General features: G+C 50.4%; 1 protein-coding gene and 1 pseudogene across 1 annotated transcript in view; one reads left to right on the top strand and one right to left on the bottom strand.

The window, feature by feature from the left end:
- Ctnnbl1 (catenin beta like 1) overlaps positions 1-27,528 on the bottom strand; it is a 156,494-nt gene that overhangs the window by 7,044 nt on the left and 121,922 nt on the right. Inside the window, exons 12-15 of the mRNA XM_027945163.2 lie at positions 19,289-19,386; positions 17,354-17,434; positions 2,360-2,497; positions 2,062-2,134 (exon numbers count right to left, since the gene is read on the bottom strand). Coding sequence (XP_027800964.1) covers positions 2,062-2,134; positions 2,360-2,497; positions 17,354-17,434; positions 19,289-19,386 — 390 coding nt within the window. The remainder of the gene's footprint in view (positions 1-2,061; positions 2,135-2,359; positions 2,498-17,353; positions 17,435-19,288; positions 19,387-27,528) is intronic.
- Positions 25,479-26,551, top strand: LOC139704595 (zinc finger protein 134-like; annotated as a pseudogene).

Genomic DNA, 27,528 nt, shown 5'->3' with positions numbered 1-27,528 from the left:
CTGGCAGACGGTGTCCCTTCGTCACGGGGCTTACATTGTAATGTAAGAGACAGATCAAGTGAGTAGACTACTTAAATAAAGCCATCACAGGTTGTGATAAGGGCTCAGAAGGAAATAAATGGGGAAGTAGAGACAGGAGCGCTTAGATTCATGCCTGAGTCTAGAGGCAGAACCGAGGGGCTGGTTTCAAAGAGAGAGAACTGGACTCGGGGCAGAGGGATACAAGGGTCTGGTGGAGCAGGGCAGTGGGAAGGGAGACGGCGTCCGTGCAGGCCCCTCACCCGCTTGCCCCATGGAAAACACAGACTCAGCCTCCAGCTGTGCCAGCACTTCAGTGGGCACCAGGGGAATGAGCCGGCGGGGGGGGGGGGGGCTGGCTCCCGGCAGCGGGGAGCTCTGATCCACCTCAGCTACGCACAGCAGGGGTCGAGGAAGAAAAAGCACCCCACCCCCACCCCCCCCCCCCCCCCCCCCCCCGGCAGCACTGTTCGGATCCCAGGGATGGAGTGCAGGAGAAGCCGCCACGCAAGACAGGAGAGCCCGGAATAATGAAAGTTCTAATTGCACGCGTGGGTGTTAAAAGTAAATGCCACTTAAAGGCTGTAGTCGCGTCACTGCGGCTACACCCAAGGGAGGCGGCAGCAGAATCTCTGTGGATCTGGTGCCCACGTGAAGAGAGCACCCTGGGTCCCGACAAGAGCCACAGCAGGGCAGGCTCGCCGCTTGCCCTCTCTGAACAACAGACCCGAGGACTCGTGCCCTGTCTACCACGGGCACACAGCCTTGCCGTGTGGCCTGCCTGCAGGGCGGTGCTGAGCACACGACTTCCAGCCCTGTGCCTTCAGTCACACTGTTCCATCTTTGTGGAATGTCCTTGTCCCAGACCCACAGACCAGCTCAGTGCCACTTCTCTCAAAAGGCTTCTCACAGGACTTTAGCTACACCTCACTGATGATGATGATGAGGAGGAGGATCATCACAACGCCTCATGGTGCCACAGGCTAGGGTCTGCTGAGAGCTTGTTACGGCCCATGCAGCCCTCGAGCTCCTCACCCACACCTCAGGCCCACTCTGCCAGGCACAGAGCACCTGGGCTCCTGTCCAGGGCATCCCAGTGAGTAGCAGGGTCAGGATGCAGGCCCAGGAGCAACTTCAAGGCCAATCCTGGAAGCCCAGCTCAGTCCCTCATCTTAGAAATGGGCCAGAACAAGGGCCAGAGAAGGAGACTCTGGTCATCCGGGCCAGCTTGACTCTACAAACCCCGATGCCACCCGTACTGCAGTGTCTCCCACCGACCACCAGGTGTGTCAGTCTGTGCAGCTCAAGGACACACGTGGCCCTGCTTTTGACCGAGGCTTGCTTGCTTCAGAGCCACTCCAGCTGGGGCAGGTCTAGCATTTCGGGGAGTCCAAGGGGTGACAGAGGACAGAGGGCAACTCAAAGTGACTGAGTGCTCACTTTACATTAGGCAGTACCTTATGCAACATTTGCAAAATGTCTTCTTCTCACAAGGAAAAGTGAGTGAGTGCACTCAGCAAAGGACATGAGACTACCCTTCCCACTCCACCACGCTGCCCCAAGTCTGCTTCCTGGCCTGCATGTTTCCAGCTATTTCTCGTCTTATCCTTGCTTTCTTTCATTCCACTATATAGTCAGAAACTAGAGTGCCTGTTTAGCTTTTACATATGTATTTTTCTTGTAGATGGACACAATACTGTTATTTATTTTTATGTGGTGCTGAGAATTGAACCCAGTGCCTCAAAAGTGCTAGCAAGGGCTCTGCCACTGAGCCCCAGCCCCAGCCCTTCATTTTGCTTTTTAAACAAATATTTCTGAGCCCTCTGCTTCTTATTTGGTGTGTGTTTACATTCTAGAACTGGAGGGGCAGAGGCAGAGACACGCAGGGTTAGTCTTCACAGAGTTCTGATGAAGACAACTTGGACACAGTGAACAAGAAGACCCACTGATGCTTTCAGTGCCAGACACCAGGGACACGGAAGAGGCTTGGGAAGCGAGTGGAGCGTGACTCCCAGAGCCCAGACACAGGCGCATCCAACTCACCCTTGATGATGTGCCTGACAATTTTGATGGAGCTTCCTCGCATGTTTAGTATCTGATGGACCCTCTGGCGGATCTGAAAGGAGGGGTAAGAGCAAGGAGAGAAGGAAAAGGGGGCGTTTGTCCCAGCAACACCAGAGTAGAGCACCTCGATCCCCTCACCCACCCCTGAAAACAAGGGTACACACGGAGGGAGGGAATCCCAGGAGAGCACGACCCACTTCTTTCCTTGCAAGTCTCCACCCACCAGGTGCCAGGAAGGAGGGAGGGAGGTCAGGCCCATCTGGGAGGCCCCTGCTACCTGGGGGACGTTGGCATTGCAGATCTCAGCCATGATGTAGCAGATGTGCTGGAGGACGAAGAGCCCCGCATCCAGGCGCCGGAGGTAGAACTCGTCCTCCATGTCATTGTCTATGATTTCTCCACGCCGCACAATGTCCTAGAATCAAATGGGCATGTGGGCATAAAAGCTGGACGGTGAGTGGATCCGCAGAGTGGGTTTCCACCTGGCCACGGTTAATATGTGAAGAACAGGAACTCCAATGCCCAGGAAAACCACCTCGTCCTGACTCGCCTCTCCCACTGCCCTGAAGGGTCTTTCTTGGCTCCTCATTTAATGGACTGCAGAGGCCCCAGAAGTCAAGTTTAAAGCCATTAAAAAAATTTGTTTTTTAGACGTTGATGGACCTTTATTTCATTCATATATTCATATGCGGTGCTGAGGATCGAACCCAGGGCCTCACATGCTAAGCAAGTGTCTACCCCTGAGCCCCAGCCCCAGCGCCCCCATTTCTTTTCTATCTGATGAATGAGGGCCACAATGATCTTATCCACATATTAAAACTAAAAAAACAAGCTGAAGGGATATAAATCTAAGCTATGTATTGGTTTCCACTCAGTCTTTTAAAAATTTATTTTATCTTAGAAGATGTTTAATTGACACATAACAATTATACATATTTATGAGGTACAGTGTGATATTTCGATTCATGTACACAAAGTATAATGATCAAATGAGGATAATTAGCATTTCTACCTCCTTTTAAACATGTATCACTTCTTTGTAGGGAACCCTGAACTCTATTCTAGTTCTCTATGTAATATGTAATAAATTGTGAACCACAGTCGCCCGCTGTGCTGTGGAACACTGGAGCTCAAGCCCATCTAACTATTTTGGTCTGCTCCGCTTCCTCGCCTCTGGTGACCACTATTCTACCCTCTCCTACTAGGAAATTAACTTCTTGGCCCACTCCTTGATGCTTGGTTTGGGCGGCCATATATAACTTCTCCCTTAACCCTTCCCCTTCCCAGTCAGGTTGGCGGTGAAGAAAGGCCTCCTTTCTCCATGATTCTGGGTGCCTAGTGAAGCCGAGGTATAGGCAGCCTTTCTGTGCCCATGCATCCTTCGTTCACGCTGTGTCCACTGCCAAGGGTGCAGCGCTGCCACTGCAGCTCACAACCCAACAATCCTCTCTGCCACAGGCCTAGTGCGTGGGTCTCCTTCCCAGTCCTTTGAACCCCGCCCCTCTTCCTCTCCAGGGGATTCTTTTTAAAAACATCTTCATAGCACTACAGTCCACACACCAGGAGATCCACCGCTCACAGCGTGCTCTCAGTCAGCTGAGTGTGCTCAGAGCTGTGCCGTCACCCCTGCAGCCGTCACCCTCGCCCCCACCCAGGAGGTTACAGGCTCTTCTCCTGGGAGAGCTGTTCTCCCCAGCTCAAGCCCCCGCCACCTTCCTGCCACGGACCCTGGGTGTCGCTCAAGCCCACACGACCTTTCAACTGCCTCACCCAAGGCCCTTCCCCAAATCCCTGAGCACCTTGGGTGAGCCACTGCTTGAGGCCTCTGGCTGCCCACCATGGTCACACAAGGAAAATGGAGGTTAAGAGAAGCCCTGGTCTTGGTCGGTCACCCAGGAGCAGGCTGTCTAGGGAGGTCACAGAGACAGGAAATGACATGAAGTAAAGGGACACACACTCCGACTTCATCACTATCTACTTCCTGCCAACTGTGAGCTGTGGGAAGACCGCGGGCCTGAATTTGGTTTGTCCCCAGATCAGTAAACTTTCACGTAGCAAATGAGAGAAAAATGTCATCTGTACTTCAGTCTGTGAGCTCTTAGGAGAGCCTCGGTCACATGACTAGTGGACGCTTCTAGTGGACACTTAGGACGGCAGGTGCCTGCCCACACTTCTCATGACAACAACCCATTACTTAATTCCAGCGGTATTTTTATGGCCATGGTTCCTTCTGACAGCTCAGCTCCTGTCATTGACAGAGCCCTGGGGACGCTGTTTTCCACTCCCACGAACTGCAAGGGCTCAGCACTGTGGTCATCCATCTCCACAAGAACCCCTCAGGGACCACTGACGCGCGGTAACCCGCTTCTTCATCTGCCTGGGGGCCGCCTGCAGCCGCACAGGCTACTTTTCATCTCCCCACTGAAGGCCTGTCTCTGAGGCAGAGGGCCGCAGCCCGCCAGGGCCACTGTGCCCTGCCAGTCGCTGCCACTAACTCTTGGCTCCATTTGGCAGCAGATTCCCTGGTAAGCTGGTGATTCCGCCCACGTTCACAAGGTGGTCATGGAGCACTGGCCTGACGGCCGAGGAGTTTAAAGGAAGAGGAGTCGCTCTAGCTTCTCGTGTGCTCAGAATCCTAATTTCCTGCTCCTCCACTCCAAAGTGTTCAGTAACTGGGCCCAGGAAGGCAAATCTCTTCTGACTTTGACCACACGAAAAGCATCTGGGGCTAACACTTCCTATTTCTGTATTGCTACAGAGTTTAAAGTGTCATTACACATACGTGTCCTTACTAGCAAACGTAAAGATGGCGGGGAGGTATTATTGATCCCACTGTATGGACCAGAAACCAGGGCAGAGAGGCAAAACTGCCCATAATTACTTAATTACCAGTTACTAGAATATGCACTCCCTGGGGACGGGGCTCCCTGATTCATTTCTGAAGGGAAATGAGTTACGGGATGCAGAGAATTCAGACTCCTGGCCCTACTGAGAGCTTGGCAGCAAGGACACAATCCAAAGTGCTGAGTTAAAGCACAAAAAGGAAAAGAAAAAAGGAAAATGGAGGTTAGGAGAAGCCCTGGTCTTGATCACCCAGGAGCAGACTGTCTAGGGAGGTCATAGAGACAGGAAATGACATAAAGTAAAGGGACACACAAGTTACAGCTGTAAGTTGGCAGTGCTGATCAAGCTCAGTTGACAAGTTGGGGCACCCGGTGGGCAGACAGCAGAGCAAATGCCTTAAAGGCACAGTCTCCCAGTGTCCCACCCCCAGGGGACATGCTTCCAGCTGTCCATGCTTCCTGCCCTCTAGCACTCCCCAACCCACGCAGCTGGGCCTGCTTCCCTTTTCTGGTCTCCTCACCTTTCCTTGTAAGGTTGGTCCTACCCTCCCCACCCCATGATATACCCACGTCTACAATGTGACACTTCTCACATTTCCTGAGATCCCCAAGCAGATACGACTTTCCAGCTTTAGACACCCACGCCCTGGGAGTGCACCTGTCACGGCACCTCCCGTGGCCCACTGTGCTGGCGACTCACATGCGGGCCGCCTTCCTGTAGATCCTGAAGGCAAGAGCTGTGGGTGCTGGGGAGCACCTCGCAAAGGACTTTGGGTTTAGTTGGCTCTTGGAGAGCATCAGTCAGAGGGCTGAAAAGAAGGCAGGCACTGCCTCAAGCCATTTAACGAGCTGGGTGTAGCAAGAGCTGAGTGGTCGGGGTAGAAAGACCAGGACGTAGTGAGGGAGGGTGCTGGGAGGGGCGCAGGTGGGAGCTGGAGTGCTGGCCAGAAGTTAGATGCCAGGGACTGCAGAATGTCAGCACCGTGTAGGAAAATGTCTTGAGAATATGTCCACGGTCCTATGATGGACACACGGCTTAGAGCACGGGGAGCTGGTAGAGGGCATGGCTGGGAGGCCACAGCCTCAGCCCATGTGAGGAGGAGGAGGAAGAGAAGAGAGGAGGCCTCTGGAGTTGCAAACACCGGACCCAGAGCGGAACCCATGGACACATCCACCCAATAAGGACTTCCTGAACCGCCGCGTGTGCCGTGGCGCTGTGTGATACGCAGGGACAGCAAAGACAAATGAAAGTTCCCACAACCAAGGTGCTTAAGTCTGAGAGGTCAACAAATAGGAATAAATAATTTCTGAAAAAAATAGCTGCAATTACACAGGACTTCTCAGCTGTACCAGCTGCTGTGGGAACCCCCCAGGAAGACGGGCTTGTCCTGTCGGGGGCAGTCAGGAGAGTTCCAGAAATGCAACCTTGGAGCTGCAGATGGAAGGCCCTGAGTCTGACAGGGATGGAAAAGGGCATCCGGAGCACAGGAAATCACGGCAGAGAGAAGTCAACTCTGGGAAAGCAGGGGACTGTCTTATCACTAACACAAACATTAGGAAGGAGCAGGGAGGATCTTTTTTTTTTGCTTACTTGAGCTGTGCTATCGGCAGATCATGTTAGTTTTGATTGATGACTACCTGGGAGGCACTGTGGGAGGCAGAGTGAATAATAACGGCTGCTACCTTCACCCACCCACCGAAGGGAGCAGCCAGCGTCCCCGAGGACTGCTTCTGCGTCAGGCACAGGGCTTACGTATATTCACTCCCGGGCTTCCCACAATCCATCACTGCGAGGTGGGAATTCTTACCCATGATAGCAAAGAATATGGTTCAAGCCATGCTGGGGCAGCAGACCTGGCCCAAACTCTTCCTACACTGCCACGTCTGTGCAGCTACTAACTGCAGACTTGGCCAGAGAACAAAGGAAGAGGTCAAGGAGAGTAATGGAAGGCTCAGGAGTGGAGTGAGCAACCTCCAGTTTCTCTCCTGAGGTCAGAAGTACCCTGGCAATTCTTCCTTTCTCGCACTTTCCCACCAACTTGACGCTTTAACCTGGCAGGCTGTACTGGGCCCTCTGACTTGTGTCCTCTAGAGAGGCTGGACCCAGGACGCATGAGAGCCATGCCAAGCTCCGTGTTCCCCTCTCTTCCCTCTTCCCTCAGAACTTCCCTGACACCATTCAACTTGACATTCTACTTGAGATGTACGGCCTTATGTTTTGAAAGCGAAATTTTCGAATGTAGATCTGAGATAGGACGATAGCTCATCTCCCAGAAAGACTTCACCATAGCAGCGGGAAGCACGCAAGAAGCAGATCAGCTTCTGAAGACGGAGCTTCTGCCCTGGCAGTTTCAGAGCGCTGGGGAGATGGCACGCAGGGAAGATGAGTGCTGTCAGGACAGCACCTTATCTTGCTGGCTCCGACACCGCGGCACGGAGTATTTACTACCGGGAGGATGCGAGTTAGCTGAGCACAGATGCACACTCGCTGTTTAAGGGGAAAAAAAGAAGCAGGAGGTGATGCAGAATAAGGCAGTGAGAAAGTCTGGGCCCAGTTCTTAAGAGGTACATCTTCTCAAGTTCTGGTATCTTTAAAAGGAAGTGAGATGGCATGTCACTTTTCTTTTACCCTTTCCTTACTATGTACGCACAGAGCCAACTTATTATGAACAGATTAATGAATTTCTAATGCCTTTCTGGGTTCCTAAGACAAAAATTGACCTTGGGATAAGGACTTGATGTGGTCCCTAGGGTTTCTCTGTATGGTGAAGCTGATCTAGACTTCTGAAACAATTTTTAAGGTATCTGAGGCTTCCCAATGGCTGCTGGTATAACTCAACTCCTGCAGCTGGCTAGGATTCAGTAACGTAAAAGTTGTAAGAATCAAAGAGAAATTCATCATGAGCTTCTTGCCACCCTATTCTGTCCCATGTAAAAGGTTCCCAAACTGAAGAAGTGTGAGCTCAGGTACTCCAAAGGTTATGCACTAGCAATACACAAACGGCCTCGCTTCCTTTCCTACGTGATGGTAGGGAGGAGCCCAGCTGACTGAGGTAGCAGGTTTTAAAAGTGACCAGCAACAGAGTGCAGCCAGTTGGCTGTTCAGAGACCCATCCGGCAGCACAGCCTCCTCAGTACATGGACACTGAGCTAACAAATAACAAATATCCCCCCCCCTTTTTTTTGGGGGGGGGGTAAACAGATATTGAACTCAGGGGCCACATCCTCAGCTCCATTTTGTATTTTATTTAGAGACAGGGTCTCACTGATTTGCTTAGTGCCTCGCTTTTGCTAAGGCTGGCTTCGAATTCGTGATCCTCCTGCCTCAGCCTCCCAAGCTGTGTGGGCCACTGTCCCTGGCACAAATACCCCTTTCTAAAGAAGGTCGCAGACCACCCCCTTTCTTTGTCTCTAGAGACCCTCTGACAGTACCAAAAATACTTAAGTAAAATGGTAAAATTTCCTGGAAATATAATATATAAATTCCACAACCAGTTCCTCTGTCAAGGCGGGACAGAACACTATGCCAATGGGATCAGACCCCAACTCTAATACTGACTTCGTAGTGTCCTTAGGCAAGTCAATCAACCTTTTTGGCTTCAGCTTCTTTGCTGGAAAATGAGAAGCCTGTTCTGGACCAGGCAAAGAAGAGCGGGCTTGTCCCGAGTGTCAACTCTAACCCACCATAGAGGCTGCAGAGGACAACATGGCAGAGGGTGTGGAGCAGTGGGACTCAGTGGGGAAGAGCCCTGAGGTCAGTGAGCATTGCCTGCTGACTGCAGAACAGCGGGGAGGCAGCCAGCCTCACCTTGGTCTCCCTGGTCTGGTGCTCCAGAGGGTTCCTTTTGGCTCAGATGATCTGTGGCAAATCGAGGGACGAGGCACCTCACGGGTAACGGGTTCCTTCCTGTACTGGGTGTACAGATGGATTAAGCCGATGACCGTCAGGACAGCCACGCAAGACAGGTCTCCAGCTGGAGCAACCCAGCACCAACAGGACGTGATGGTCCTCGCTGGCAGTCAGCTCAGCTCCTCAATTAAACTTCCCTCTAACAGAGACATGGCCCTGGATCTGCTGCTCCACTGGACAGGCCACTTAAAAACAGGCCTGCAACTCAAGTGCTCTCAAATGGGACTATGATCAACAGGGGATTACAGAGAAATTCCAAGAGCCCGGTTGACATATTCCCCTCACACAAACTGAGGGCGAGAACCTCCACCCACGTCAGCTTGCATCTGGAACAAGACAGGAGGCTTGAGGTTTCAGAGAGACCTCCACAGAATGATCCACCACCTCCCCTGCGAGGAGAGGGAAGGTGACCGCCTTCTTTGTGAAGTGGTGACAACACAGCAGTGCTCACTTCTCAACTCGGTACCTGCCCGTGTTGAGTGTGCATGGCAAACATCATTTGCTGATTTCAGATGGAAAGATGGAGACAGATATCACACGGCTGTCATTGAGTTCCAGCTGGAGACTTGAGCGGAAAATGCTTCCCTAGCCCAACACCTTTTATACTCGTCCTTTCACTGTGGCCAGGGACGGGCGGTAAAGAGGGACTAAAACGGTGATATTCCTGAGCCCCTTGCCCGGCCGGCACCAAGTGAAGCACCATCATGGATTTCTCATATTCTTCACAAAACCCCAGAGGAAGAACGATTACTGTCTCCACTTCTCAAACTGGAAACTGAGGATCAGAGAGATGAGTCCGTCCTATGCTCACAAAGCTCATGGTGTAAGTGGCGGAGGAAGAACAGAAATTCACACAAATCCGACTCCAAGTGTGGGCTCACTTTCACAGTTCAAAGGGAGACAGAGTCTTTGTTTTATGGACCTTTCTCAGTATTAGCATATGAGTGGTTAAGTGGGCTTTTTTTCTTTATGCCATATCTGGGAACTAATGCAAACCAGTAGCATTAAATGTAAGCTCACCTAGCTTGTTGGCCTATCATTTCCCTATAAATTGAAGAAATTTAAAATGAAGCAGGGGGTGGGGATGCGGGGAAGCCACTATCGCTCAGCCAGCAAATTCTGCATGCAATTCGAAAGTGTTAAAAATAAATAAATAAATAAAAACAAAACAAAAAACACACCAAAAAACTCACTGATAGGTTTTGTTTTGTTCATTCCATAGAGAGGGCTAGAATAAAAACTTAGATGGTAATTCAGTGAATGGCGCATTAAGTAGAACAGATTGCAATTCACGGCAGCATAAGCCTGTTTTGGGGCTGCTAAAATAAACAGATTCATCTCCAAAGATACACAGGGAGGTGGTATGTGGAGCATCAAGGTGCCATTTCCACAGGGTTGTGTTGCCTCCCGCTCCCAGCACATCTTCACTTTAAATGTTAATCTGTCTTTGGGAGCACTACCAAATCGCCGGCTTCCCGCGCGCCTCCATCTCTCCGCAGTCAGTTGCAAGCCGTCCAAGTGAGCACGCTGATGCCATTTCCAATCTGCCCCTGACAGGCAGCAAACTACCCCAGGCTGACAGAAGGGGACAGTCAAAAGAGGCTTCTGTGAAGCTGATAGGAATCCCTCTTGCTTCAATAAGAGAGGACGCAGCTCACTGCTGGAACAGGGAGCCCCAACCATCAGAGACTGTTTGCATTCATGGGTAAGAACGCCCCACCATTCAGAAAACGCCTACTCCTTTGTATGTTCCAAAGCAAGGGGAGAAACCTGAACCACAGGAGAGAGAGAGGCGCACAGAGACTAGGAGCACGAACACCAGCAAAACCACACCTTCCTCCAAAAGCTTCTAAAATAGGGCAGACTGTGGAGGGCGGTCCTAGAGACCACATGTCTTTGCGAGCTGGGGAAACTGAGGCTGGGGAGGTGGTAAGGGGGAGGCAGCTAGCTGACAGCAGCTCAAACAAGCATCCAAGGGTCTCGGGTCAGAGCTCTGTTCCTGAGAAGACACTGACTAAAAGTCAGGTCACCTCAGCACAAGAGCTTGTGCCAGGTTTCCACTAACACTCTCATTAATCCTCAAAGTGACCGTGGAATAAAGCTACCCAGAAAAACCATGTAAGGTGAGGCATCTCCCAAGTGCACAGAGCTCGTGCACAGCAGAGCTGGCACTTAACCTTGAGCCACGTGACGCCACGGCTCCTTCTGCCCTGCCATTCTGCCTGTCACAGGGGTCTGTGTTTCTAATTTACTTAACATATTCCCTGTAAGGAAAAGGCCAGAATTGCTCATTTAAATATCGACAACATACAAGCCGGTCTGGAGAGAACCACAGCTTCCACAACAGTAGACAGGACAACATAAGGCCATGAAATGCAGATCCCCTGAAGGAGCAGAGAAAGCGAATAAGAGCAGTCCCACTTGTGAAGACCCGGAACTGGTTTAGAGGGAGACAGACTAGAGTACAGGACAAGATAATGTGGAGAAAAAGGCACACTCATATGTTGTTGGTAGGACTGCAAATTGGTGCAACCAACCTGGAAAGAAGAATGGAGAGTCCTTAGAAAACTTGGAATGGAACCACCATTTGACCTAGTTATCCCACTTTTTGGTTTATACCCAAGGGACTTAAAATCAGCATACTACAGTGACGCAGCCACGTCAATGTTTATAGCAGCTCAATTCATAACAGCAAAGCTACGTAACTAACCCAGATGCCCTTCTACAGATGAATGAATAAAGAAAATGTGGTTCATATACATGATGGAATGTTACTCAACCATAAAGAAAAATAAAATTACGGTGTTTTCTGGTAAATGGATGGAACTGCAGACTATTGTGCTAAGTGAAATACGCCAATCCCCCCCAAAAATCAAAGGCCAAATGTTCTGATATGTGGATGCTAACACACAATAAGGTGAGGGTTGGAATGGGGGGGGATCAGAAGTTCACTGGATTAGACAAAGGGGAATGAGGGGAAGGGAGGGGGATGGGAAAGATAACAGAATGAATCAGACATGACTTCCTTATGCTCATATATGAATATGCCACCAGTGACACTCCACGTCATGTTCAACCACAAGAATGGGATCCTAATTAGAATACGTTATGCTCCCTGTGTGTATAATATGTCAAATCCACTCTGATGACATATATACATCTAAAAAGAACAACAACCACCAAAGGAGTGCAGGCCAAAATCGCTGTGCCAGCAGCTCCCATGTGTGGCCTCCTCCCCTGTGCCAGGAGCTGCTCTAATTCACTCTTCCCCACAACCCTGTAAGCACCGCTAGTCTCATCCTTCTACTGATGGGGAAGCTGAAGCAGAGTGACTCAGTGGCTTGCCTCCGGTCATCGGGCTGGTGGAGGCACAGCCAGACTTGATGACTATGTAGTCCTGTCCCAGTACCTGATCTTCAGCCCGAGACTGTGGTGCACAGGGTGCCCTTGGGCACCTAGAGGGGCTCCAGGGGTCTCAAGGAGGGTTCTCTGCAGGAACCGACAGTGAAGCACTGGGCAGCATGCCTGTGTGTGGCTAACGCTCGGTGCATATTGACTGACCAATCTGAATGCCCCAACCCTGAGGGAATCAGAGGGACTGGCCAGTTGCTGAAAAAGGATGTGGAAAAGCGGGCACAGAGAAGGGTTCCAGGCAGAGTAAAGGGCAATGGGCAAACGGGGAGAAGGCACAGGTTCAGGAGGCACCAGGGGTGCGGAATGGCCTGTGCACACCACAAGGGTGAGATGCCACCAGAGTTTCAGGCAGGACTCCTGAAGACCTGGAACTAGTTTAAAGGGAGACAGAGAGAGCACGCCGAAGTCAACACAGTGCAGTGTGGATGCTGCATTAGCACAAGAAGAAAAGATAATGGTAGCCTGCAATTCAGTGCTGGCAGCGAAGGGAGGGAAAGGAGGTGGGCAGCCGAGATTCTGCAGGCGGAGCTCACCAGATGGTGGTGTGGCGGGAGGCAGGAGCAGGCAGCTGACACCCAGGCTTTTGACCTGGTCAAACTGAACAGCCCTGGTGTGAGGGAGAGGAGAGCAGATTATCCAGGGTTAGGGCCACAAGCCTGGGTTTGAACTCACTGAGTCAGCAAAGCCCATGGTGGTGTTCAGCTGCGGCTGGCTCGTGTCTGCAGAGGTGGGGGGGTCTGTCACCCAGACCCCATCATCACAGCAGACCCTGCCACCAGCCTGGGAGGCTGGTGGGGGAGGGGAGCTAATAGCCCCCTGACTGAGAACAGAGGTCAGAAAAGCCAAATGGAGTGCTGAAGGCCACACTGCAAGGCAAGAGGCAGAGGTGGGGGACCAGAACTCAGGTCAACTGACTTCTCTTCCAATCACAGAAAGAGGAGGATTAGAAGAAAGGGGGTTGGCAGAGGATGAAGGGGTGCATGGCTGAAACCGCAGGTGTCCTAGACAGAGAAGCAGGGAGAGAAGAGGAGACACCCCATGACTCCCTCTCCCCTGCATCTATTGGCAGAAAGCTATGTTCTGGCAAATTCATCAGATGGGAGTCTGGGAACCTCTGGTTTAAAGAAGAGCTGAGAGGACCTCTCGGCAGGATTCTCTCTCTCTTTTTTTTAAAGCTTGCCCTGGAAGCTTGTAGCGCAGTTAGCAGATGAACTGACGGCAGCCTCACACTTCACTATCTGCATCTTCACCTGGTGCTTCAGGAACACGCACCCCCCCATTCACTCCCGCACTTCAGCCCCTTTCACACAAATCTCTGAGTGAGCTCAAAATGCCGAGGAAATGGTCAAAGTCTGCTTAAGACATCAAGTCCTGTGGATACTGTTTCATTACAGAGTCCATCTTTTTCTTTCCAGGAAAAAAGCCTGCAATGATTTAACTGTGGCAAAATTAGCATGCAATTTGTAAGTCATTATGGTGCAAAGTATGTGGTGAGAACACGTTACTGAATAAACCTGCTGAGTATAATTTTCCAAGGAACTAAAAAAGAAAAGCCTCTCGGAGGCTCTCCCCCTTCCTCCATCAGAAGTCCCTCCCAGCACCTATCCAATTACGTCTTACTCCCGACAGTCAGAAGCGGGGCAGGCTCTGGACATTGAACCAACATGAGGGGGAAGGGCCGGTGAGAAGCCGGGACAGCAGCAGCTTCCGTGTATGGCATTCGTGGTTCCCCATCGCTGCCCGTGCAAGCTCTCAAAGTACACCAACCAGGAGACTAAAACGCCCCCAAGGAGGGAAACAGGCTGGGGCAGCTAAGCTATTCGCCAGGAGCTGGAGAACCTGGGAAAGGCCTGGCTGTAGAGGGCACGCGCTCCCTCTCACGCTGTCCACTCCTATGCTCTCCCCTCGGCTCCAGTGCCCCTCCTCGGCTGTCCCTGCCCAAGCTGGAAATGCCTCCTAGGTCTCCATCTTTCAAGGTTTGGTATCAGCAGTTTTGCTAACCCACCTGAAAAACTACTTGGGGCCTCCAGCTGTTCCCAGGCCCTTGGCCCTCAGCAGGAGCACCCTCCTGGGCCCCCTCTCTTATTGGCACTTTGGCCTCCTGCCCCCCACCAGGGCCTGGCCCAGTGCCTTGCATAGAGCAGGTGCTCATCAACATTTGCCAAATGACTAGATCCTGCCTGGTGAATCTTGGTCAACTGCGAACCAGAGACACTAGCATCATGTCCAGAGCAATGGAGGGTTATGGGAAGGTGGGTGGCTGGGACACTACAAATATCAATGCCTGAATCTGTCAGCTAGGTTTGGTTTTGTTTTGTTTGTTGGCAGACTTGATAAAGTGGGTATTTCTCCATCACTGATCTTACTGTCAATGTCACCAAAATGCCTGAGAAATAAGCATTCAATTCAAGTTGTCATTCTTTTGCCGAGTTCTAACTGGTGCAGGACATCTAAATTGAATGGGTGGGGTAGGGCGAGGAGACAAACCAGTTGGGCCTCAGAGAGGTGCTGCAAGGAGCGGGGGTGAGAGGGAGCCATGCTGCTCTAAGCCCTTTTCCCCGTGCAGGGGCATCCTTGGCCAGGCGGAGCCCGAGGCTGCCAGCAATCTGCTCACAAAGGCTTCCCTCCCCCGCCCACCCGGCTCCTGAGCAGCACGGCGGGCTGCTGAGCACTAATGGCCTTGGAATGTTTGCCAGTGCCCAGCAAAACGGCCTTGGCATCAAGGAGACAGATGTTTGTCAGGGAATGGCAGGGCCAGTGCCTGTGGCACACGCAGCTCTGTGATGCTGGGGGCGGCTGCGTGCTCACCCTCCATCAGTGCTGATCAATCTCATGCCCTCTTCAGTGCTGATAATAGATAATCCTGCAGGAAGCAGGCCAGCTTTCCCAACAGCGACCTGCAAGCCACTCCCTGAGGTCCAACTGCTGACTCGCTCTCCCTCAACATGTCCACGCAGCTCGGCGGTAGAGTGCTTGACTAGCCAGACCCTGAGTCCACCCCCAGCCAGGCAAAAGCAAAAGCCCAAGCCCAGAAAAACAGAACATGTCTATGCTTCCCTCAAACAGAGCACTCGATGGTGCCAACGTTCTGTTCCGCTGGGCGGCTCCTTCTGGGACATCTGATAAGGGGGATGTGCTTGGGGAGAGGAAGGCCTGGCTTACTTAGAAGGCTACACAAGAAATGCAATGGAAGCTAGAAAATCTACCAGGATCAGCAGCCTCTGCTTATTGAGTCAGGTGTTTTATATACTTCACATCTAGCCTTCACAATACAGGCAAGGAAGTTGTTATCCCCATTTAACAGACGGGAAAACCAAAGCTGGCAGAGGCCAGCTCACCTGGCCAAGAGCTCTGCGTGACGCAGTGGCAGAGCTGGCCCTAAGCCCTGGGCTCTCTGACTCCCGAGTGTGCTGCCCTCACTGTTGCTACCGCCCAGTCACGCACCACTCCTCACTGCGTTTCTCAAACCACTGTTAAAGGATGTTCAACTGAATCTAAGGAAAAGATCAAGCCTGAGGGGACCTAAGAGCCTTTGGCAAGTATCACTTCATAGCTAAGAAACTGAGGCCGCGTGACAATGCAGAGTGACAGCTGTGACTGGCAGTGACTTCAAGATGGAGGCACCTTCCTCCCAGGTGCTCCTCCTCAGGCCTCTCAGATTCTGCTCCTACAGAGTCCATCAGGGATCCTGTCAGGGCTGGAGTTCCAGTGGTCTGGTGGCTATTTGCTTGCACAAGTCCGGGGGAACTGAAATTTGTTCCTGGACATCCTACTCTGGCATTTCAACAGTTGCTTGGCGCCCTGGATAGACGAGTTACTGGACAGGGAAGAAAAGATGGCAAAGGAAAGGTAATCAAAGAACAAAACAGAGAGGGTGGGGGTGTGGATTAAAGAGCCGTGTGTGGGACATGCTCGTCTCTCAAGTCCAGCTCAGGCTTTAGAGACTCTGCCTTTTATCTTGCAGTGGTCTCACTGTGTAAAAGAAGAAAGTCCCAGCCGATCAATCCGATCAATCAGCAAACATCTGAGCACTTACTAGGTTTAGAGATCACAGGGAAATCACAAGCACGGAAACACAGTTGCTGTCTACGGGTCTTCATCAAGTGAAACGGGGGGCTGGGGGGAGGCAGGCGCCTCCCTAGCTCTAGTCTGGCACCCCGGCCTGCACACCTGGGGGGGAGTAGGTGTCAGCACAATGCCCAGGGCACAGGGGCATCTCCACAGCTGGGGGCGGCGATGCTGAAAGGGGCTCTCCGACCAGGAGGCTCAAAAGCCTCAAATGTGTTTTTAAAGCGAGAACATTGGGAAAAGAACGGGGCGCTCCTGGGAATAAAGATCACAAGAAAACATGGTCTCCTACAGGCTGGGGAAAAAAGCAAGAAAGGGATCATGTTGTAATGTGACCAAAGACTGAGGGGTATCTTGTTGGGGCCAGCATGCAAATTGGGCACTGCACAGCAGACATGAAAACTTAGCCTGATTAAGAAGTGCAGAGGCCAGAGGTGGCAGGGGATGGAATGGAAGCTGGTGGAAAATACAGAAGGCAGGAAAGTCACATGGAAGAACAGCCCCTCAAGAAACAACCTGGCGGTGTCGCTCCCCCTGCGAGCACTGGGGAAAGAAAACCAGTCGTGCTGACCCCTGGGCTGAGCTCGGCTGTGGTGCCCCTGGGACCCCCTTCCCTAGCTCTTTGGTTTTCCATCTGTAAAAGGGGGACTGGATTGGGTAAGCTCTCAGCTCCCTTCCCACTCTCCAGCCCGGGATCACCTCCTGAGACCGCCCTTCCTGAGACCGCCTCCCTCCAGGTCACGATGGCTGGCAAGCCCGGGCACCAAGACAACTTTGCCAACGGCACCCAGACTCAGCTCTGCTCCAGCCAGACTTTCTGAGAGAAGCTCCTGTCTAGGGTGCTTGTGTTACCCTCTCGTGTCCAGGGCAGACCTGAAAGCTTGTCACTCTGTTGGGACAGTAGTTCTACCCGCTGGCAGACTGTCATCTGCTTTGCTCTTACAACACCTCACGTGGCACACGGCAGACAGGGGAGGTACACAGGGACCGAATGGAGGGTTGGTCAATAGCTGGCCAAGGCAGGCGGGATACGTACATGTTTTTCTCCTTCAATCTTCTTGTCAGCCACCTGCATTGCACCCAGATATTTAAAATGCAGCTCCATTAGTCTGTCAACCTGAAAGAGAGAGAGATTCACAGGCAGGAGTAGAAGGAAAGCGAGAGGACGGTGGGGCTCCTCTCATCCCACGCCACCGCTTGCATGGGGGCCACACTGCCACTTCTGACATGGAGACGAGCTCTGCTTAGGGAGACAGCAGAATGAGGAAGAGCCAGGGGAACAAAGCCACACGGGGCCACTCCCCGAAGGAGACTGCGCTCTCCCAGCGCCCCCCTAGGACTCCCAGGTGGTCAAGTTGTTAACAACAAATAAATAAGTAAAAATTCATGTCTCTTCTTGCAAAGAGAAGGCGCTTGAAGTTATATACTTGATATTCACTTAGAACTTTACAGAAATTCCTTTTTTCAAACTGAAACCTTTCATGTTCAGATTCTGCCCCAGAGCTGATCTTAAAAAAAAAAAAGTCTGAGTAAAATCTCCTTAGTTGCTTTTGAGTCAGTGCTAGAAAAACTTCTTCAGCAACTTGAAAACAGGCCCTGACTTTGGCAAGGGAATAACCTAAAAATCAGTTTTAGGCTGAGCAAAGTCATGCTTCAAGCATGACCTAAGGAATACTCCCTGGGTTTGAAGAAGCTTCATTTTCCCCCAAGACTTCCAAACAACTGAAGGGGTGCAGCGAAGCAGCCCAGACTTCTGATCTGTCACCACGGCTCCTGCCAACCTGGCATTTATTTTCGGAGGGGCTGATATTGGTCAATTGGAGATGGTCTCCAATATGGCCTCAGATTGTCCAGGGAGACGGTGTCCAAATGCTCCGCAGCTAACAATGATGACCTGAAGACTTTGTGTACTTCAGTTTACAGAGTATTTCCACATCCATTATTTTCTAAAACCACTAAAAAACTTCATAAGGTAGCAGAAGAGCTGAAGAGCAACCCTCATTTTAAAGGTGAGGAAACAGGAGCACAGATGTTAAATGTCACAATGCACGTGACTGCTAAAATGTTTTTTGTTCTAAACCGATAGTTTTTTGCCATGCTAGTAAGGGCAGCAAAATGGCCAGAGGTGGGCTCAAAGAGACAGTCCTAGACCTCTCTCCCAGGGAGGAAAACGTTTCAGCCTTACTGTGGCAGGAAAGAGACTGCATGTTAAAAGGGGCCTTTGATCCTTTACTCACCTGGAATTGCCTTCTTACATACAGAGCGATAAAATACGCAGGCTTTTTGCACTCAGGAGCCTGGGTTCAAGTCCCAGATCTACTATTACAGTGGTGTGATCTCGGGCAAGTCATATGATGTCTCTAAGCTTCAACTTCCCTACCTAAAAATGTGCACGTCCATCCAGCATGAATAGAGCATTACCCGATGCAGGAATGTAGACTCGGCTACCTTCTCTGCAGCGGCCACTCCACAAACAGCAGCTCGGGGCGGTTAGAATCTCTAGGTTTCGCAGGAGTGACAACAACATAGAACATCCACCTAAGCACGTTTGACCGAGTGATCACTGCCAGCTTCCACAGCCCACCAGGGCGGGCCCTTGTCATGACCTGTTTTCATCTAGTTCACCTCCCACTGACGCTTCAGACGGGAACCACGGGCTCCATTTTAAAGCCAGGGGAAGTGAGGTTCAGAGTGGTTCAGAAAGCAGAAAATACCAGGCTCAACTCCAGGCCTCTGAACCAAAGCCCACGCTGCCGACCACTGTGCTGTGCCCTACGCTCCTGCCCCGCCCCGCCCCGCCCCGCCCTGCCCCAACCCCAACTCACTCCCTGCTCTCACTCTCAGGTTACCACCCCTCCCTCAGGAGAGCTTTGGGACACAAGAAACGAGATCCGTGGAAGGGGTCACGTTAGGTAGGGAGCCCTCTACCCAGGCCAGTGCTGCTGCCACCCTCACAATCCCAGTCACTCACTTTCTCACTGTCGTTCTCAGTGAATTTGTTCAGAAGCCGGGTTCGCTGCTGCCCTCTCAGGTTGCGCAGGAGGGAAGCCAGGATCGAACAGACATGCTCTGGGTTGGGAAGGAGAAAAGAGAACATGCTGAGATCAGAGCAGTAATTATTACCTCTCTTCAAGCCTGGCCTGGTTCTATTGAAGGAGGAATAAGTAGGCCTTCTCTGACTGCTGCTATTGATTAATAAGACAAGAACCTCAACTGTGTCATTGGAAAACTGAACTGATCTGCACTCCCCGCACAAGACACGTCGTCAAGAGGGATGATATCCTCAAGGACGACTTCACAAGTGAATCAAAGCTCAGAAAGAATCTCAACCCTGCCTGGAATTAATTGATTTTTATTGTCCACAACAGAACCTTAAACTAATCCCCCACTTACAGAAATAACCTGTGAACAGAATATGAATACCAGCCATGACACGAGCAAATCACGAATAAGAAATGTTCCACAGAATTCTCAAATTTCCTTATAACTTTCCCAAGTAAATGCCCCCCAATTAAATAAGAAATATGATAGGGTTCCCATATGATCACCTGCATTCTGATGCAGCTAAAACCCCCACTTCCCACGTGAGGTGGCTGGGCTATGAGGGCCTCGAACCAGTGCCCCCCCAGTACCCAGCGAGTCCACGCACCCCGGCGGCTCTCTCATGAAACGCTTTTCTACCCAGAGAAAAGGGGCAATTGAAGGGGATAGTGTAGGCTTCAGTCACGCAGAGACCCCTTCTTTAAAAAGAATTTTTAAAAATCCTTCAATAGTGACCTTGAAAAGGAGTCTACTCAAGGAGAAATGGTGCAGTTTGTTTTGAAATAAACACTCAGAGTGCAACAACAGATTCTATTTGAAGACTGAAGAGCATCCTCATGTGCCCAAGCTCCCTGCGCTCCCGGAGAGCCTCTTGACTATCAAGGGAGGCCCGAGGAAGCGCTCTCACCTCCCCAACTGCGGAGGTGTCACTCTGCCCTCCTGTGGCTTTTCGACACTTGCACCATAAGCCTCCCTGCCTCCTGGTTCCCCAGCCTCTGAGCACGGAATTCCCGGGTTCCCGGGCCGGGCCTCAGTGTCTCTCTTCATTTATAGTCGCCTCCTGGTGATCTCATCTTGTCCCACAGGGAGACTCGAGCGGGGCCCTGGAGGTCAGGCTGGCCTCCGACCCCTCACTCGACCCCTCACTCACTCCCTCTGGCCATGGAGCAGCTCCTTCCACTTACGGTCCCAAAGCTAGTTCCCACGAACCTGCTCCCGTGTCTTCTCCCTCCAGTTAGTGGCAACCAGGCTCTCCCACTGCCCAAGGCCCACACGGTGATGTCCTTGAGGGAGAAACCTTGGCAGATTATACCCAGAATTCCAGCTCGTTCGCCATCGCTGCCGCTGCTACTCTGACCCCCAGCCCCTGATCTCTTGCTCGGGATGGTCAGGAGCCTCCTAGCGACTCTCTCGGCTTCTGCCCTTGCCCCCTTTGGCCCAATCGCCAGAGCAGCCGGAATGAGTCTTCAGTTAAAACCTAGTCAAATCTGGGTAAAACCCCCCAGCAGGCTGCTGTCTTCTCTGCCTGGAAGACCCCCCACCTGCTGGGCCCACTCCTCGACCACCTGTCCTAGGACCACCTGTCTCACGAGGCTCTGCCCAGCACTGGCTGCCCTTCAGCCTCACCTGCTTTACTTTCCAGCCTGCGCCACCTTCTCAAGGCGCGTTCTTACTGCCTCACCCTGCTCACCACCTCCCTTCAATTAGAAGGCAAGTTCCACACAGGAGGGGTCTCAGCCTGCTTTGTTTACTGCTACATCCACAGTTCTAAAACAATGTCTGGCACCTCGCAGGAGCTGAGAAAAAACCCGCTGAATGAATGGTAAGAAAGCAGGCTCGCATTAGGTAGCAGGGCCAGACAGACTACTCTTGACTTCTGGATATCTTCCAAATGGCTTCCCCGCTTCTGTATACAGTATCTATCCTAAATTCAGGAGAATATTACCTTTGTTTTACTAGTATGTTCTCAGAACCTTCAGCTAAAAAACGATCCTTAAAGGGTATTTGCATTTGAGAGTAATTGGGTGGCTTTTTCCTGAGGAGCTGTCAGTTTCAATTAATTGATAGATTCAATTTTTTAAGTATAAAAAAATACAATGTTTTTCTTAAGATACCCTTTGCACAGAGGTATTATATACCTTCTCAAAACCCCTGGTTCGGGGCTGGGGTTGTGGCTCAGAGGTAGAGCACTTGTCTAGCACGGGCGAGGCCCTGGGTCTGATCCTTAGCACCGCATAAAAATAAATAAATAAATAAAATGAAAGTATATATTTAAAAAAAAAATCCCAGATTCACCTCTAGCATCTTTCTTTCAACTCTCTGAAAAGCTGGGATTGCAGGGTGTGACCTCAGCTGCCTTAACTGACTTCAGGGGAGCAGGGGTAAGATGGGAAGTGGAGGGGACAGGACCCACCCCAACAGGAAGGCAAGGAGCACCAGGAACGCGGGGGAGGGCAGCAGGCCAGGGAGTTCCAGATCAGCCTGAGAAGGAGGGTAAGAGGGGAGGTCGCTGGAGGCCGTCAGAAAGCCCTCTGACCTCTAGGCACGCCCAGAAGACGGGTCGCCAGTTCTGCAGTCCTGGTCCAAGCCAGGTGGGCCGGGCTCCGCGCCCTGGGGCTGTGAACAGGTGTGAGGCAGGCCGTAATGAAGCAGGGATTCTAACAAGCTCAGTTCTGAAACTTTGAAATTACTTAGCATGACAGCTGGTAACAACCTCCGTGTGAGAGTGTGTGTGAGAGTGTGTGTGAGTGTGTGTGTGTGTGTGTGTGTGTGTGTGTGACAGAGAGAGAGACAGAGAGGGAAACACCTGACAACCACAGAGGGGAAAAGAAAGAGCCAGAGTTCTCAGAGATTTATCTGAGCCATTTTTTTCATTGTATGGATGGAGAAACGGAGGCCCAGAGTGAGGCGGCTTGTCCACTCGGCCAACTGGTGGAAGAGGTGGGCTCGATTCCACAGACGCGCTCACTGACAGTTGCTTCTGTGCCTAGGAGATGGGTGCTGGGGCCCAAACAACAGGTACCCCTAACCTTGTGTAGTAGAGAGAACAAAACAATTTAGTGCTGTGTGACAAGTTCCATCATTGAAGTAGGCCCCGGGGGCTTGTGGGAGCACAGAGGAGGGCCATAGGCCCTAGGAGGACCCCCACTGGGGGAAACAAAAGAAGCCGAAGCCAAGAACCAGGTAGAGCAGAAGGAGTGATCCCCACAAAGGCCATCATTGGCCTGAGTGTCACACACACGCGGGAGGCACGGGAGGACAGGAGGTGGGCACAATCTGGATCACAGAGAAGGTGGTAAGGACCCTTCAGTGCATTTTCTGCTGGCCCGGGAGGGACAAGATCAGATGGCCTTTAGACCAATCTCCTTAGCAGCTACAGTCCTTTTTGAGATCAACATCAGGAAAATGTTTCTCTCTTCTGATGATTTTTTTTTTTTTTTTTGTATCTCCTTATCAAGGTTCCCTCTTTGCCTGGGCTATCGGGAAGCTCAAAGATGACTTTACACTCAACCACAAACAGGAGTTCCTTTCATTGCTTTATTACTGATTCCCTCATCCTCTAGCACTGGAATTTACAATAAAAGCAATGGGTGCACAGGGTAAAAATTAAACTATACAAAAAAACCAAAAAACAAAACAAAACAAAAAACCCAAAACAAAAGCAAACCAAACACACAAAATGTACTTCATTTCCAGTCTGGGGCTGTCTGTCTTCCTACTAGAAACACTACTGTTTACAAGCTTTGGTATACTTTTGCACGCTTGTTCTTACAGCATATTCCTACTAGTAGAATTAGCGATGAAAATGAATTTGCATTTAGATTGTTAAAACTCACTGACAATTCCTGTAATCCCAGCGGCTGGGAGGCTGGGGCAGGAGGAGCATGAGTTCAAAGCCAGCCTCAGCAACTTAGTGAGGCTCTAAGCAACTCAGCGAGACCCCGTCTCAAACTAAAATATAAAAAGGGCTGGGGATGTGGCTTGGGGGTGAAAACACCCCTGGGTTCAATCCCCAGTATAAAAACAAAACAAAACAACAAAACTCACTGATAAATTGTCTTCCAAAAAGACTGTATCAATTACACTTTTGCTCTCAGTATACATGAATATCTGTTTACCCACGACCCCAATCAAACTGCATATTACCCAGGAGAAACTGTGAGGACGAGGTGGGTGGAAATGAGATCTTATGATTAGCAAGTTTTCTTCTTGTCATGTAAAAACTCAGCACTCTTTCTGCTACGCACAGCAGTAGGTTCTCTGGACACAGACAGCAAGTATGATGTGTAGACAGAGAGAGATCTGTTATGAGGGATTGTGAGACTGTGGAGACTGGCGAGTCCTACAGTCTGCTGTCTGCAGTTGAAGGCCCAGGAAAGCCAGGGAACTAGGTCTCATCCACGATTCAAGGTCAGGGGTGTGAGTGCCTGTCTGATATGAAGGTCTGAGTACAGCACTGGTGTCCGAGTGCAGGGAAAGATGCTGTCCCAGACAAGAAAACAAATTTGCCCTGCTTTCTCCATGGTCCTATTTGGGCCCCTCAACAGACTGGGTGAGGGCAATCTTCTTTACTCAGCCAACTGATTAAAATGCCAGTCTCTTCCAGAAACACCTTCACAGACACACCAGAAATAATGGTTTACCAGCCATTTGGACATCCCTTTGCCCAGTTAACCCATAAAATTAACCATTATGCTATTTTTTGTTTCTTTTTTGGAGGTCGGAGGTATGGGGGATTGAACCCAGGGCTCAACCCAGGCTTAACCACTGAGCCACATCCCAGTCCCTTTGAAATTTTGAGACCTCACTTAAAATGAGGTCTCTCTTCCTTCAGAGACAGTTATGGGTCCTCACTAAGTTGCTGAGGCTGACCTCAAACTTGCTGACCTCAAACCTGAGAACCTCCTGCCTCAGCCTCCTGAGTCTTTGAGATTACAGGTAAGTACCATCATACTGGGTTACACTATGTTCCATTTGTGTTGCTTTTCCCCATGAGCTTATCCTTTGTCTAATTTTGATTTCTAATGTTATGGGCCAGGCTAATACGGGCAATTACCAAACAGACGCCATTTTACCCTAAGACTCCATATCATGTAAGAAATGCTTCTCCGGTGGGAAAGCCCTGCCTCTGTACCCATTAATAGTGACCTAGCATAACATACTTGGCAATGCAAAACAGCAATTCTGATACAGTACAAAATTGTTCTCTTTGGTTTCCATTTTTCTTGGGCAATCTACTTTGTCAGAGATTGACTGTCCAGACGTTAGTGACCATTCTCTAACTTATACTGAACTAGGGTCATTTTGACCCCCTTCCCTTCTGCTTGCTTGCTGCCATGCCAACCTGGAGAGTCCCATGGGAAATACCAAGGTACCCATTGCATTGTCTCGCTAACTGCCCAGTCCAGCTTCTGTACCTGCTTGCTTGCGGCTGAGTCAATCTGGATGTGGTTTTTGTATAAATATCCTAAATGCTCAGGCTCAGGCTCAGGGCTGTTCCTTGCAAAGACAGTTATGGGTCCTGGGCAGGGGCAGTCTCTAGCCAGCTAAATAAAGACTCTTCCATTTGGACAAAATTGGGACTTGGTGTGTTTTCTGAGCGACCTGCCCCACAACACTATGAGCTCTTTGTAAATGAAGAATGTATTTTTTTTCCACATATGTTGCAAATGTTTTCCCTAATTTTCCATTTGTTTTTTTGGCAAATTCTTAATCAAAGCTGAGATGCAGTACCACCATATTGTTTTTCTATAAGTGCTTCGAATTGCTGATAGAGGGGTTGGGAGTACAGCTTAGTGCTAGAGCACTTGCCTAGCAAGTTTGGGGCCCTGGGCGGACATCTTGTGGGGCACACAGCGGACCGTGGGAGGCGGGGCTCTGCAGCGCCGGGCGGTTCCGCGCTGACCGATGCAGGGAGACTAGGAGGGGACGCTGTACCCGCCGCAGAGTGGGTGGGTGCTGCGCTCCTCTCACCACGGCTCGCGGGCGGAGCGCCGGGCCGGAGTGCGGCCGAGCGTTGGGCGAGGGGCTGCTGGCGCCAACCCACGGGGTTTTTTTGTGCAGAGTGAAGGATGGAAGCAGAGCATTTCTGTAGTAGGAGTATTGCATGGTAGTACTTCTACATCTACTAGGTGCAGCCATGCAAGCAGCTCACCCTTGTGATTTATGTGGCCCCATCTTGAAACATATTTTGTTCCTGGAAGGCACACACTGTGGACTTCAAATTTACACATGTGGGGTATATGGGAGACAGTTGTCGTTCATTACAGACTTTAACTGGAACTTAGAGCATTACAGTGTAGAGAAACCTTCACAAAGAGATGAAGGCAAGACTTCATTGGTGAAGAACTGCAGAGTTTGTGAAGCGCTCACTTATTAGAAAACCCCTCTAAATGTGAGGTGGAGCAGAAGAACTTCCAGGCTAGCTTGGGCCGTTGCCAACAAAAGATCACCCAAAACAAGAGGAAGACAGCCCAGAGAACTGCAAGCAGGGAGATCCTGCATGTTGGACAAATGCATTACAAGTGCAGTGAATGTGGGAGAGCTTTCAGTCGCAAAGCTACACTTGTCCAGCACCAGAGGATCCACACTGGAGAAAGACCGTATGAGTGCAGTGAATGTGGAAAAGCCTTTAGTCGAAAAGACAATCTTACTCAGCACAAGAGAATCCACACAGGAGAAATGCCTTATAAGTATGGTGAATGTGGAAAATATTTTAGCCATCACTCTAACCTAATTGTACACCAGAGTACACAATGGAGTAAGGCCTTACAAGTGCAATGATTGTGGGAAAGTCTTCAGACACAAATCCACACTTGTTCAGCATGAAAGCATCCATACAGGGGAAAATCCTTATGATTGCAGTGATTGTGGGAAATCCTTTGGCCACAAATATACTCTTATTAAACATCAGCGAATTCACACTGAGACTAAGCCTTTTGAGTGCACTGAATGTGGCAAGTTCTTTAGTCGAAGCTCTGACTTTATTGCACACCAGAGGGTTCACACAGGGGAAAGGCCTTTTGTGTGCAGTAAATGTGGGAAAGACTTCATCAGGACCTCCCACCTAGTTCGGCATCAGAAAGTGCACACGGGAGAAAGGCCCTATGAGTGCAGTGAGTGTGGGAAGGCCTACAGCTTAAGCTCCCACCTCATTCGGCACCAGAAAATACATGCTGCAGGCAGGCTTTAGCTGAGCTGTTCACACAGCAGGATTCGCCAGTGAGATGTCAGGCCTCACATGAACATTCACACAGGGACATACCTTATTTGCCAGGTATTCAGTGGCTTTCCAGGTCTGTGTTGCACTTCCTGACCACCTCAAGTTTCTGCCAGAACTCATGCCTGAACTCATCTCAACTTCTCCAGCTTAGTTACCCAACATCTTCAGGGACAGTAGCACTTGTAACTCTCTCCAATGCCCAGGGTGAGCCGTGGGACATCTGAGTTCAGAGGGTCCTCATTCCCTTCTGTGTGACTAGAGTGGGTGTGAATATGACCCATCTCTGGTGGCTTTCAGATGTTTTCTTTCATGATGGACATTGTTGATCTTACATAAAATATGGCCTTGAACTCCTGGGCTCAAATGATTCTGAGGCCTCAGCCCTCAAGTAGTAGGGATCACAAGCACATGTCACTGTGCCTAGCTTTTACTTGAAATTTCAATGGATGTTTTCAGCCTCCCAAGTCATCTAGCCTGGAGAAGTACTTCCTCATGTTGCTCTGGTTTGTAATAATAAAGGCCTTATAATTAAAAAAAAAAAAAAAAAAAAAAAGTTTGGGGCCCTGGGTTTGAGCCTCAGCCCAGACAAAAAGGGGGGAAAACATCCTGTTTAAAGTAGATAGTGTATGATAATAAGTGTCAACACATTTATCATTTATCTCTCAGAGTAGGCCTATTTGAATCTGTATGTACATTTTTCATTGAATTCTGACAATTAAGCTTCAAGAAAGATGCCATTCTCAGCTTCATTTTATGAATGTGGAATGTGAGCCTCAGAGAGGCTGACTGACTTCCTCACATGCTTGAGTAAGTGGTGGGAAGTTAGATTTGAATCCAAGTTGTCTGTCTCCAAACTGTTAGCTTTTCCTACCATGTTAAATGTTTCCCACTTATAAAAGGCAATAATCAACACTGTTAAAGAAGAAAGATAAAAGAGATCAGAAATT

The sequence above is a fragment of the Marmota flaviventris genome, chromosome 2, assembly GCF_047511675.1.
Source record: "Marmota flaviventris isolate mMarFla1 chromosome 2, mMarFla1.hap1, whole genome shotgun sequence".
Classification (NCBI taxonomy): domain Eukaryota; kingdom Metazoa; phylum Chordata; class Mammalia; order Rodentia; family Sciuridae; genus Marmota; species Marmota flaviventris.
This window is presented reverse-complemented; position numbering and strand designations above follow the sequence as displayed.